Source organism: Ceratina calcarata, unplaced genomic scaffold, assembly GCF_001652005.2.
Source record: "Ceratina calcarata isolate Rehan_Ccalc_2016 unplaced genomic scaffold, ASM165200v1 scaffold449.2, whole genome shotgun sequence".
NCBI classification, from domain to species: Eukaryota; Metazoa; Arthropoda; class Insecta; order Hymenoptera; family Apidae; genus Ceratina; species Ceratina calcarata.
In genome coordinates this window covers 637,917-652,608 of record NW_017168819.1, presented here as the reverse complement: position 1 = coordinate 652,608, position 14,692 = coordinate 637,917, and the positions used below count along the sequence as shown (strand labels likewise).

The window sequence follows — 14,692 nt, the reverse complement described above, 5'->3', positions numbered from 1 at the left end:
AGGGACGATACTGATCTTCAAATGGACCGATTTAAATCTAAGCAGAGTCTTGGCAAGCAAACCCAGTCGCCCCTCTCTGCCCGTGGATGAGAATTTCTTCTCGGCTCTCTCCTTTCTCGCCCCGCCCTCCTCGCGCCCGGGCGTGAGTCATCAACGGAGATGCTGGACCTTGTCGTGAATCTAAATAAATACGGACACGCGCGCGCGAAAAACGAGACGGCTTGGGGGTTGAGCAGGCAAGAGGGTGCGGCCAGCTACCGAGACATCGCTTAGAAATGCGTGAGTAAGAACGTTAGGCCGTGGTAAATTTATATCCTCACGGCATTTCGCCGCGAGGCCGTTCAAACTGTCCGCCTTTTCCGCGATCCCTCTAGCGCTCGACTTTTTTTACCCTCTAGGAATTTATGCAAACGCGTCGTCGGCAATTCGATTGAGCTTTGGAAACGAACAGAACAGAATTTATAATTTCGCAAGACTCTTATTTGAAAAAGCATGCCTTTCAGTCTCAAAGCTTTACCTATAACCATCCATTTCAAATTAGTTGAAGCAAAGCAAGCATAAGTGTTTGATATAAAAATAGTTGAAACAATATGGTTTATTTTCCGGTTGAACGGGAAGCAAAAGGGTGAACGAGCAATAATGTCAGTCCCGCAGCTTTTTGACTGTGAGACACAGAAGGAAAGTTCGTTGAAAAATGCATCGGGAAGGACGAAACGGCAACGAGACGAGCCGTGCATGCATAAAACGTAGTTTCCGTCGAACGTATTTACTCTGAAGGCGGGGTGGGAGAGCGAACCGTTATAGCGAAAGGGATGGCGCGATTTCGAAGCCGCAGGAGACGGAATCGGATATTAAAACCGAATAACTGGAGGCTAATTTAACGCGAAACGATATTTTCAAAAACTAAGCGAATATCCAGTGGCGCGGAAAGATTCGACGCGAGACCATGGGATGAGATTAAAATAAAACGGGCCCCGCGCGTTTTTCCACGGACACGAATAGTCTTATTTCTGCGTTGGTTTATCGCATCGGATAAATCAACGACTGCGACACCAGACTAAACTGTTTTACATAAAAAGACACGCGTGCCTATTCATCTCGCTTTTCGCAACTTATTGCGCCGTCCGGTGGATATAATTTTCGATGTCCGAATTGTCAGGGAACAAAATAGCAATGTCAGTGTCCACTGTTCATTTTTAAATAACTTCAGAATGTCTCACCACTATAAGACTTCAGTCTATGCAATTCTCAAATAATTTCATAAAATAATGTGTCTTCTCTAGTTCTCAATGAACAAACCGCATCTGACTTGACCACGTGAATGTAGAGATGTTTTAAGACGTCATACTATACACAATTTGGTGAAAGAACGAGTGACGTATAGGATGTATGATCACTTTGAGAGTACTTGACGGATGATAGACGGTGGTCGAAAAAGAAGGAACTTACGTAAAGATGAAAGGGGCAAGACGAAAAAACTTGAATGAAAAGTAACGCGGGAAAGGGTGAAAAGGATAGCGCGAGGGTGAAAGGGCAAGAAATAGGTATCGAGTTTTTTCCTCTATCTTTTTTTTTTTACAAAGTCAAAGCATCAAGATGGTTCTCGTTACCCTACTCCACGCTTCCCCGTTTCGCCTCGTTCTTGTCGCGGCTTCTGAATGGGTGGCAGCAGTGCCATTGATGGGTTACAGTATTTATAACCGGGCTAGCGTGCGAACGCCACGAGAGGAGGAGCTTTTGACTATCCGCGCTTAAGCGGAAGTTTCCCCCCTCTGATATTTCGTCGACCGGTCGTGCGGCTTTCACCGACGAATGTCCGCCCGGAAAAACGACGGACACCATAAATCCGACCTGTTTTCCTATCGCACACCCGGTACCTTCTTCTCTGCTCCGAAAGGGGTGTTCGCCTTGAATCGTCCACCACCGAGAGGATTTCTCAAAAGACCGCGGAAGGTTCTTGTAAAGAGACTTTTCTTCGGCAAGCTCGTTCCCGAAGGTGAATCATCACGGGAGCAAAGAAATTGCGGTGGCCCAGATCACGGTTACCGTTCTTTCATAATACGAAATTCGATACAATCAATTCCAAACCGTAAAAGAAAACAAGAATCTTTTAGAAGACTTCCTCTTTATATGTGAGGTACATTCGTTAATTCACCTTGAGATACTCGAAATTAATTTCATGCTAACAAACGAATATTTTCATTCCTCTCGAAAAAGGAAACGTTAAGGATCTTTTATGACGAATCGCAATGAGAAAACTGTCGAAATTTCATTTCGCGATATATTTGAGAAATCCGTGGAGTTTAACGCGCTCGCACAACGAGGAGCAAGTTGAAGTCCCTGCGGGACCAGATTCCCGGCTATTTCTCAGAGTGCAGCCCATGGGGTTGAGGACTTTTCCTTCTATTCGAGAGATTTCAAGCCTTTTGGATGTGTGAAACTCGGCGGAATTATAGTATCGTTAACGTCCGGCCTTGTATCGTGTTAACCCTCTCTTGAATTAAAATAGCAAGTAACGCAAAAATCGAACACACATAATTTTTAGTTAAAAAATTGCTTAGACAAAATATACTTAAGCCATGTGAGCACATACGTTTTGCAAAAATGTATTTTAAGCCTGTGGCACGGAAAAGCCAGTTTGTGTAATGAATAACAAAGTTCGTAGAGGAAATTGTTGGGAGAGATGAAAATCAGGAAGAAAATGCAAGCGGATGACCGAAGCGGTTAAGCTCGCTCGCTTGCGGAGTGCTGCGACACTGAGCTGTCTCGGCTAAAATTAGAGAAAGCACGCTCTCGGTTAAGTCTCGACGGAAGGGGACGGGGACTACCGAGAAGCAAGCGTCGCGTTGTCTGGCCATCGTTATTCGGATCTCGGTAACGTAACTGATTCGTTAAATCAGCCGCGAGGCCGCTCGCCTCGGAGTGACTTCCAGACGACACACGTAATTCGACACCGCGTCCTCGTCGCGAAAGCGAAAAAGCTCCACCGAAAATTGTCTCCGAACGAGCCGCTGCGTCACCGGGTCGTAAGGAATTTGCGTCAACCATAAGTCAGACGCGTTCGCTTCCTCGCAATTTTCGACGCCTCGATACCCGCGATCGTTTCTACATATTTCGTTGAGCCATCTTTTACTTTTCCCACCATCACTAACTTTTTTTTTCCCTCTTTGCGTTCCATCAACGAATCATCCTCACCCATCAAAAACGCAGTCTTTGTATTTCCCCTTCGGTAATGTGTTTGAAAGGAACTAACCATGGTTCTCGAGGCATTTGAAAAAGCTCGTTTCTTCGACGTTTTGATTCCTGATTTACCACTACCAAAAGGGAACAAAATTTCCCTTAGAATATTGTCTATTACAATTGGTGATATTCTGCTTGAGCCGGTCACGTATTAAACAAACATGAATGGCAAAGCGGTGTTGAAATGGTCCACGCAAGTCCACGACACTTGGAGTGAATCGTGAAACGAGCAAAGTGGAAAAAGAGAGAGATAAAACTGGGACAATAGAAAAGAAAGCCTTATCGAGCGTCCTCGAAAGGTTGTTCGCGTCGATGTCCGCGACACAGAACGTGCGGTTTTCTCGATACAATCGGTCCTCGAAAGAATTTCATTCGAACAACCGCAGAACAGCAGTAACCGCACCGTGGGATGGGACGGAAATGAAAAAAATCGAAGACGAAGAAAAGGAAAGCAGCAGCAGCAGCAGCAGGCCGCGCTGTTCAACCGGGCAGAAGCATTAACGCAGCCGGCCAAAAGAAAACCATTAACCGCTTCCACGAGATGGAAGAAAAACAGAAGACCCGGGGATAGGGCGGAGAAAGTCTCTCCCGTTCTTTCTCCCTTTTCGACGTGTATCTCTTTTTCACCCTCTTCGTGCCGCGACATGCCGTTTCCATTACAAGACTGATAGCCCTTGGCCCGCCAGTCGCAGCGACGCTATCACCATTAGGTATCCATTGTGACCTGTTGGTCAATCGAATTGTCGAAACAGAACCACGAATACAGCTTCCGAAACCATGCATTTCTTAACGCTAACTTAACATTTTTGACGTGCAAAAGTTCATTTCAATATCCTTGCGTCTAACTGGATTTAAATCAGAAAAGAGAAGCTACGCTAAAACCGGCCATTATCTCGAGACCTGGTCGGAAAAGATCACAGACAGATGTGTAATTCATATTAATCGTCGCTCGGAATAGGTTGGGAGAAGCGCGAGAGTTTTGATAACGCTGCCGGCTAGCAGAAAAGGGGGCGACAGTCTAAATTCGGGACGGAACGTTAATAAACGAAAGGCGTGCACCGCGCGACGTGTCGCGGAAATGAATTTCTCTACGAGAGAAGCACCCCTGGCAATAATCGCACGCTCGTAATGCTCGCGCGAAACGAGCCACGTCCGGCTTCGGTTTTATCGTCGCTCGTGAAACGCGACAGATAGTTATCCATGAATTCTGTTCAGATTGTCTTCGTAAAATCAAGAACAAACGAATACAAATATTCGTAGAAGCTCTATGCCAGCTCGAGTCAACTTCAATGACATGCTTCCATTAGTTCCGTCGCGTTCCTATATTTATCCTGTTACTCGATCCAAAGAAGTGGATTGAGCAGAGAATAAGTAATCCGATAGGACAGTAAAATGTACTTCGAGTACGTCGATTCGCGTACGAAGAATTTATGATTTCTAAAGAGGTGGAAGCATTACGTTTAATTATATGCAGGACGTAAATGATCGTACGTCAAGGCGAAAATCATTATTGAGAGCTTAAAAGCAAGTGACGGCCCATTCTTAACGCGCTTGTACTTATCTCAAGCTGTAGTAGGTGAGAATCGAGGGGCTACATTCACTTAGGACGATCGTAAAATCCATTCTTAACTCGTCTGCCTAAGCTTGTGAGTTACCGTCTAATCTTAACCCTGTCCTGTCGGGTGTCACTTTGCGAAATGTCGAAGCACCCCATAATCCAAAATCCTTCAAAGCCACCTTTTAAAACGAAGAAGCCGGACGCCTTCTCCTCATTTTCCAACCACTCAATTTCCGCTAATGTCAACGTCCTCGGGATCTCGATTAGATCGACTGAAAATTTATACAAGTTTTAATCAGGAAACTTCGCAACTCGTGTCTCGAGTAAAAAATGTTAATTCGACAGTAAAAGCCGAGGTTAATTTCCGAACAGGGGGGGAAGAGCTTCTCGAGGAAGACGTAGGATTTTCTCATCGGCGTGGAACTTGGGCCAGGGAACGCGAAGCGTAGACGCGGCGGGCAGACGATTCGCTCGGCCTGGTCGTTAGAAAATCCCCAGTGGATCGATTCCCTTTGGAGGCGAGTCAAAGGGGTAGCGGCCTAGGGAGGCGGAGATCGGTAGGCTAACCGGCCACAAAAACGTAACGAGATGAAAGGAGAGTGCGCGCGAAAGACGGGGCCGAAGCATGAACGAGCCGGAATACATAAATAGAAATCTCGACCCGTCTCTCTCCCCATCGCGTTTCCAGCTCTGTTTCTCCCTTTCCCTCTTCCACCTTGTCTCGCTTCCTTTTTCTCTCTCTCGTTCCGCGTTGCTTTGCCGTATGTATGTAACGCGTTCTCTCTCGCGCGGATGGCATATATACCTACAAGGCGCACTAACCGGAGAGTGGCGGTAGTCTAGACGGTGTGTCGATTTTTGCCGCGGCACCAAATTAGAAACCCTTCCCTTCTGGATCCATCGCGCGGTTCCTCACCGTCGGTCCCTCCCCCCCCCCACTGCCAGTTCTCCTTTTTTTCTCTCCTTTCCCTCTTCGCGTCCGAGGCCGCAGACTCTTCCCAACTTCTCTTTTTACCGCGCGTTTCTCTCGTTCTCCTCCCGGTCGTATCTCCGTATCTCGTGAACGGTTGCATACGAAATCGCTTAAAGGGGATGAACAGACGCGGAGGCGGCTACGACGACCCTCTTTATGCGCCTTGTGACTCGGCCCGTGCAAATATTTTCGCTCGACCCTGCGTGACTTTATCCACTGCCTCTCTACCCACCATCTTTCAAGGATACTTTTCGGCGGTACAAAAGCGGGGGTCGACACCTGACGGCGATGAAAACCTCGTTTTCGGGACTCTCGAACCAGAGTAGACCGTTTACCATGAAAAGTATTTCAATCCATCTTTGGGTGGAACATTTCAGCAGTTAATCGACATCGTCAAAAGGGGATAAGACGTATTTGATTTCACTATCCGGATATTATAACTATTAAACAGAAATTGTATTAACTATAATAGAATTATATTATAAGAGGGAACGTAAGTTTATGTTACTGAAATTTTTTAATTACTTTTATATTGTTATTACTCAATTAATGGAAACTGTATTTCGTACATTATATGGAACAGGAACAAAATAAATATTTAATATTACTGAGAATTTTCAATTGATTTCACAGTTACAATACGTAGCATAGCGAACGGGGTAACGAGCTTACGTGAAGGCTCGAGCAAATTCAAGCTGCTGAATGCAAAACATCGGTGATCCTGTATTCATCCCCTCCTGTATCGGTCGCGTGCATACACTTATGTAAACACACGTTAGGAGCGCGTGTCGGGGGCTAAGGTATCGCATAAAAGGCGCATAAAGGTCGATCGCGAAGGGAGGAAAAATCGGTAGGGTTAATCCGGTGGCCGAGCAAATTGTGTTCGCAGCGGAAGCTCTTCGCTTTCATTACCTTTAACTCCTCTCCCGGCCTGTTTTAGCCCTCCATCCGAGAGGGCAATTACCCCGACTCTTCTCAGATCCGTTTCGGCGATCTCTTCCTCGATTCTTTCGATTCTCCTGGCCGGTCGAATTAAAAGTTCCCGTTTCCGCGTTCGTAGAAATCTCAGTTCGACTTCACCCAAAAGAAAAGCTCCGTTCTTTTTGTAGGAACGATGATCGAGCGTCCAAGTTATTCCCTAGTTCAAGTTGCTCACGACGACGATCAACCCTTTCAAATAATTGTCGGACAGTAACGTTTGAAATATTTTCTCTGTAGGAAATAGATTAATTGTGTGCTGGGGTACACAATTACCGATAGAGATAACAAGAATTCACTGTGTAAGCTGATCAAAGGGTTGACCATGAAATATACAGATGTATGGGACGGAAAAAGAGACGTGGACCGTACCATGAAAATCGAGGCGGGTTAAGCCGAATTGATTCACTGGCTCGGGTTTTGGTTAGCGCGAGAAGACAACACGGTGAAATTAATAACTGTGCAGGCAAGCCTGCAGAGAAAACATCGATTTAGCTGCAATTAAGGGATTATTCTGGACTATTCACGGCGCAGCGGGCACGGAAATTGCGTCCGATCCGATCGCGATTTGCACGCGTTCCGGTAATCATCGGCCCGCCGGTACCTAGAAATTGCTCCTAAGTGGCAAGATACCTTTTATCCTTTTACAAAATTTTCAAACAGAAGCAACAGATTTCCTAATCGTCGATTCAAATAAAAATACAAAAGACCTTCCACTGATTATTCACTAAAAGAAAACAAATGTTTATTATGTTCATTCGTACAAAGTTTCATGCAATTCTAGATTTTAGTGTTCTAAAAAGTATGAGAGAAATGATACGAAATAGCGTCGATAAAAATATTCTTGAAGGAATTTCAATAACGAAAGTTGGAGAACAATTCCGAGCGAAAGATTCACGTTTGAAATTGTATCCCGAGCGAGTGCGAACCTCAATTGCGGATTTACGATCAAGCTTCGCTTCTCCTCGGTCCGTTTAACCCCTTTCGCTTCTGGTACGTGGGCTCTGTGCCGTGGATTGCGGCGTAATACGGGACCATCGAGAACTCGTCTGACAAATGGAGGGAGCGAGACACGGATGGTCATCCAAGAACCATGACTGAATCGCTTCCAATTTAAGATGCCGTCCTGGGGTTAGAACTCGTTTCGCACCCACCGCGGTTGAAAGTACCCCGTCGCTCCGCTCCGCTTGCCGACAATTCGAGCTTGTCCTCCTATCTGGATTTCTATCCGCGGTCGACAAGTGCCATTACTTCGCGAGATTCGTGAGACTAAACTCGAAATAGTCTCATCGAGACAGCCATGCTAATTCCTTAATTAACTCCCGGAATAAAATTCATTCGCTATTGAGTCAAGACTGATATTTTTTAAAAATGACAAAAATTCATAAATATATCACGAAAGGTGATCAACTCGTTTCTAACGAATAGCTCTCTTTGCTAACCGAGAAATTTCGAAGTGATACAACTGAAAACTTAAGGAATTTCTTGTGGCTGAAAACACGGGAAGAGTAACATCGATCGGAATCGATATGTTTAGACCGAATTCCGGCGGGTAGTAATCCGTGGCGTTCGAAAAGTTATTAAATTTCCCGGCGAGGCGGGGTCTCGGGGGGCGGATTCCGCGAGGTAGAGAAGTTTCGGCTTCTTCATACGGAAAAACGAGTTTTCCGGGTTAGAGAAGTCCAGAAATTTCAGGCCGCAGTAAACCCCGCTTCTGAAAGCTAGATCTCCGGCCGAGAAGCACAGGCAAAACTTCCTGTTTGCCCGAAACTTTGCGAAATCTTCGCCCGGGACTCGGCCGAATGGGATACGCGAAAGGACCGCCTCGAGATTCGTGTAGACGATTGATAATAAATGAGCTAATCCACTTACTGGCACCGTTCTCCTATATTTTGTGTCCACCTTTATAATTAGAATAGTATATGACGAAAATGCGTATATTATATGGTTTGGGATTTCATTAGCAGTATGTACTTAGCATATGTACATATTTTGACAGTAACTGCAACCGCATTCAATTAAATCAAATGGAATATTCATATACAATAGGGGAAATTAATATAATGCAAATAGATCTAGTGTTACAATGTATTTTTGGGATTGAAAGGTTTCACGTGATATTCGAGAGAAAATCGTTTATGAAATACAATATATTTGATTGATACAAATTAAACGACGCTCTATCTACCACACTGTTCCGTGCTCTCTTCTCCCTTATTTCATTAAAACTGAACTTTCGAGTCATAAAAATGTTTTCTGGGGACAACTAGTAGATTTCCGCCGAATACCTGGACACCATGTGACGCACACTAAGTAGCTCCGTTGTAAAAGCCTGTGCCTGAGCGACTATTTTGCACTCCCACATATTACAGGCATATTTAAATCAGTCGAAACAATTATTTGTTCGTATACTGAAAATCCACTTATCTGTTTGCAGACGAAGATCGAAAGTAGTGATATCGTCCGCGAAGCCTGAGGACAGCGGCAGATACGAATGCGTGGCCGAGAGTACCTCCGGTCATCACGCCTCGCTCGCGGCCCAGCTTCTAGTCGCTCACGATAGAACCCAGGAAACCAGTGAGTATCCCGCAATATACACAAGCCAGATTATTTTTGTCATTCGTTCATTAGAACCCTTTTTCTCTCAGAAACAAACGCGACAATGCAAAACAGTGTATACTCTCTTTGCACGTTCTTTCAGCATCTTCTTCGACCTCGATCACAAAACGCCTATTCATTTGCATGTCGTTAATAAAAACGCAGTCATTGTTTGATATAGAAATGTATTGAAGAGGTGAGAACGTTTGGTAAATAAAAGGAAGGGACGGTTTTTGTACTGGCCCAGATCGATGGATTGATCGGTCGACGAAACACCTGCGCGTACATCGTCCGAGCCGCATTTCAGTTTTCACCCGTCTGTTGTCACATAAACTCCGGTGGTGCGTGCCGCGGGATCCCCCCATTGAATTCGCGGAAAAAATAGCTGAGCGCGTTACACGCGTCGCAAGATGCGACTTTCTGCCATCTGCAACGTTTCGACTACTCCATTGTCTTTTTCTTTATTCCTGACCGAGAATGGAAACTACAAAACAAGGAGACGATTCTATTCAGAAATATAGCGTAAACTTATATATAACTCTTAATACAGTTTATTTGCCAATATAATTAATTTATTCATAGTTTCTATATAAAACATGATGAACAGTTTAATAGTGAAATTAATAAAACGCAATACTTGAGTATCTTTATTTGCCTGACGACATGACAGAAACAATAAAAGAAATAGAGATCTGAGTTTATTGTTAGAAAATCAATCGGAGCGTCTGGAAAACGAAAATAACGATCCAACTTTTATTCGAGGACAAATATCAGATTCGCGGTTTTTACGGTAGTCTCGCCGGCGATCCGACCACAGGTTTGTGTATAAACGTCTGAAACAGTTCGCATCGGCGCTATATCGATCGGCTTAGACCCGGCTAAACCTCTAGCCAGCTGAACATGGCCGAACGTTAGTTTATGGATTTTCATAATACCTCGCAACATTCGGCGGAGGTCCTCGTCCGGTGTATTTATGTCCACGACGGACTGGAACCGAAACGGGAACAGTTGGGCCCAGGGAAAAACGCGAAACTCATGTAATATCTAAGCGTACTTATACGAGCAGGTTCGGTAACTCATTACAGCAATTTCGACCACCAATTCGAAGAATCGCCGTCAGCTGAGGAAGAAATTCTTGGTTGGAAATAAGTGTGAAATCGTTGAAACTGTTCCAAGAACGTGTAGAAAGAAATATCGATTTGTACAGGACAAGAAAGTGAAGAATTCAAAGAAAGAAATTGGAACACATAATAGTATAATATAACATAGAATTGATGCTCTGTTCAGATCGAATCTGTATAAAAAATGAGCAATTTTCCTTGGGGCGCAAAATTATAAGATTTCGTTGGATCATCTTGATAGGATATAAACGTCGTAGGCAATTAGGACAGAATGTGTTTAGGATTACAAGACTTTAGCGAATCTCATACGATTATGGACATTGTAATTGAATTCATATTTGGAAGGTACATGCGTGGAGATACTAAAGTGGGCCAAATAGACGTACGCGAGTGATAAAGCAAGGATTAAGCACCTGATGCGATAATACCGGCGCGGATCCAGCGGTTCCGGCGAGGCCCGGAAAGCTTGCGGTTCACCGCTACCGTGGGGGCTGCTGGCTCGTATGACGGACAAAGGGCGACAATTACAGCCCTGCCAGCCACGTCAGGGTTTCATATAGCTCTCTCTGAACTGCTGATGGCGGGTCAGCTGCCCGTTTTCGTGTACATACGAGTACCCCTGGCCCGTCTCGTAAATTCTGGAACGACGAAACGTTGTCTCGATTCACGTGCTAAATTCCTCGTCGTTTCCTCAATAGAGAACAAGAATCAGAAGGGAAGCGACAATTAAGAGTTTTATTAATAAAATTACTGTACATTATAATACATACGTTGCATCAATGATACACAGAATGCACTATGATAGTTATAAACACACTTGATAAGCAGCTATGGATTGAAGCAGTTTCACTTTTCCTCCCGATTTACATTTTACACCCTGGGGACGCTACCCCGAAAGGGAGGTTCCGTTGTTTAGCCCTTCTCGATTGCGGTAACAGATTGTGGTAATGTTTATAAACCCGAAGTTACTCGAAAGAGCGGTAGCTAGGCAGACTGCAATAACATTTACCACAAACTTTTACTACTCGGCTCGAATGTTGGCCGTCTCTCTTCGCGGCCGCACTATGTTCTAACAATTGCCGCGCGCACGGTCGCAATGGCACGCTTTTACTACCGCGGAAGTGTAACTTGATACAATAACGCTTGTTCCGCGTCGTTTAGCCCGGAAATGGCTGACTTACCAGCCAGCTATCGCGAGCCAGCCCGACCTAGCACGGTGAGATCAATGAAATTATATGCACCGGAAAGATCTCCCACTAGAAATTCAATCATGAGCCTTGTTAAGCTCCCACCGTGGGTTATCGACAGCGTCGCGTCGCGGGTTCGAGGAACGTCAAGGGGGAGACGAACCGTTGTGCAATCGTGAGATCGAGCTAACGTCAAGGTTTCGTGCTTAAGTTCCTACGGAAGAAATCCTCGAGCGGTCAAATAGCCGAGGGGCCGAAAGAAAAGGAGTGGAGGCGTTTCTTTTGTGCGACGCCACGAGTGCGCGCGTCAGCTCGCTTACGGAAAACGTGAAATTGTGAAAACCCGAGACAGGTGGATACTGCAGCAGCGATATATTTTGCTTCTCGAGCAGCAGCTTCTGTCGTCTTTTTGAGAGAACAGTTTTTTGAAAGTCCTTTGATGCCTCGTGAAAACAAACATGGTTCGAGCATCGATTTTCCCTGGTATTTTACCGGAGGACAAAACAAAGGGAGAAGTTGATTATCAGAGACACGACTAATGACTCGAGTTAAATAGCGATACACAACGGGTATAACTATAGCGAAACGGAGAAAGATTCGGGGAGAGATATTTAACTCTGTTTAATACCCTTGAAGGTGAAGAGACGAGGGACAGAGGGACAATTAGAAGGCAGTCGGCATGGGGGCGATGGAATGATGAAATAGGAACAATTACCAACGGAAAGTGAACTCCTTCCTCCTTTCGCGAGAGCGATACGCACCCCGTGGTGCTCTTCGTTGTCTTTCCGGGGACATTGTTTTCTTCTGGAGGAGACGGGAGGGATATGGAGCTCATCGCTCTCGCGGAATTAATTAGCAGCGCACCAATCAACTGTAGTCTCCTTCAGAATGATTACAAAGCGAAAGATATTCGTTCGCCGACAGCTTACCTCGCGAACCTCTTAATCCTTGCGATACCATTTGGTGCTCATTAACTCCTATAGCGTTTATAGCTCATAGGTACTATCAGCTTGAAGAGATTAAATTTTCTCTTTACTGAGATACGCAAACAGGTATTTTTTTCCGCTCGAAAGAAACATTTCACAACCGAGACTTAAAATTCTTTTTACGTTTCTGCGAACCCTCTTAAACTCTGAATTTTAAGAAGACTTCTCGTATCGCGGAAAGCACGCGCGAAACCTTAAAAAAAGAGAACCGTACCAGGGGAGGAGAGGTATCGTTGGAAAGACGCGATAAGGCGTAAAGCATTCGCCGCGTAACGAATAAACTCTCCCCGGCGGGGGTGGCACGAGGCATTGTCTCGGAAGTGGCGCATACACCTTCCTGCTCCTCGAAAACTCCGAAACTGTCGCGCGATTTCGCGGTACCCGTCGTCCCTACGACGGATAAACAACCTCGGGTCTCGACGGGATGAAGTGATACGTACTACACGTTTGACTGTATATACAGCTCGGGACAATGATTCCTGGCCAGCTCTGGCTTGTTTTAATTTTCAAGATTAAAAAACAGTAATAAATCTATGTCTTTTTTCAATGCTCGATCAAGCGTTGACGCTACTATATTTTGGCATAATTTTGACGTTTCAAAATGGAAACAATTTTAATGGGGAAGTTTCATACGACATTATTTGTAGCTGACAAGTAGAGTTACATACGTCGACTCATACTACTTGCTCCTACCTGTTATCATGTATCCATGTACACATGGAACCACTGTGACATCGTACGCACACACGTACTTACATAAAAAAGAATATAGTAGTGAACTTTTATAAATTGCTGAGTTAAAAGATATTGGAAGAGTATCGTAAGAATTTTATCGAACAGTTGTAATTCTGAAAAATCTTAGCTCTATAACATCTCCCGCATCTGGATTCAAAATGAATTAAACAAGTCGTCAGATTGTAGATAGACGCGCATCCCGGGAGTGGATAGGAATAATATTATGCGATGGGGCTTGGAAGTCTGTCGCGATATACAACAAGCGAACAACGGTTTTCAGGCAAAGCGTGGAACGCGCGTGTTGTATGTCGGGAAACTCCGTCGCGTGAGAAATACGCCTCCCGCCGCGGCCGTTCGCTTCGACGAGCCCTAAGCGGCCCTTCGTCCAAACTAAACTACCCCCGGCCTTGTGCCCCACACCCGCGAACGTGCATCCTTGAGATATATAAACTTCTATACGAAACTTGCCCGGAACAACTGCGGGAATCCCGCGAGTAATAATTGCGCGTCGAACCGCTTACACGCGTGATGCTGAATAAATCTCGCGCACACGCTTATTGTTTCTATTTAGCTTCCCAATCAAAACTTTAACGCGTAGTTAAACGGGAAACGCGTATTCAATTAGTTGAACGCAAGTATTAATTGCGTTCTCGATTAGTTCCCGGATACTTTGAATTTTAAGTTGTTTAAAATGAAATTCTGAAATTTATTCAATTTCAAATTCGCTTCTTTACTACTCAATAGATATCTAATTAATATGCACAATAAATTTCATTATCTAATCTCAATAATATGTGTATAACAGCGAATTTGAAATCATTAGCCAGATTACTCGAAGCGAGTAATCTAACTAATGAGAGAAACGTCATGAATGAAGGATATAAATGAGCATTCGTTTCGAGTGCACTTATTCCTAAAAATGGGCTGGCGTGTTCCGTGCCGCGCTCGCTCAAGAGCCAGGAAAGTCGTCGAATTGTTGCTTAATCGCGACGCTCATTGCGTGAAGCGGGCGAAGCGGCACTCCGACGAATTTCAATCGCGCTTCAGTCGGCCAATTCCAAGCGTAATGCGATGCAGAAACCGCGCGCGATTTAGCTCACCGTGCACACACACACGGCTGCGCGTACGGTCTTTGTTAAGCATGGGACGTGGCGCAAAATTTCGTACAGACCCCAGTCTAGTCTTTACAATAGGACTCGACCGAGTGAATAGACGTATGGGCTGTTTACTGTGCGACACAGCGCGTGCATCGAATCCAACGTCGTCAACCGGCTCTACGTACATATTTAGTATCTTGTATTCTTTCCATCACGTAT

General features: G+C 44.9%; 1 protein-coding gene and 1 long non-coding RNA gene across 6 annotated transcripts in view; one reads left to right on the top strand and one right to left on the bottom strand.

Annotated features, from left to right (window-relative positions):
* The window catches only part of vn (membrane-bound neuregulin protein vein), a 198,100-nt gene that overhangs the window by 127,303 nt on the left and 56,105 nt on the right, over positions 1 to 14,692 (top strand). For all 4 annotated transcript variants that reach the window (XM_026815404.1, XM_026815403.1, XM_026815402.1 and 1 more), the window contains exon 3: positions 9,187 to 9,326. In XM_026815404.1, coding sequence (XP_026671205.1) covers positions 9,187 to 9,326 — 140 coding nt within the window. The remainder of the gene's footprint in view (positions 1 to 9,186; positions 9,327 to 14,692) is intronic.
* Positions 9,816 to 11,635, bottom strand: LOC113464629 (uncharacterized). 2 transcript variants are annotated; one of them, XR_003389475.1, is made up of 3 exons: positions 11,239 to 11,635; positions 10,882 to 11,106; positions 9,816 to 9,831 (listed from the first exon to the last, which is right to left on the bottom strand). It is a non-coding gene; the product is annotated as an uncharacterized LOC113464629 (long non-coding RNA). The 2 variants fall into 2 exon arrangements; XR_003389476.1 differs by lacking the exon at positions 9,816 to 9,831 and adding an exon at positions 9,984 to 10,467.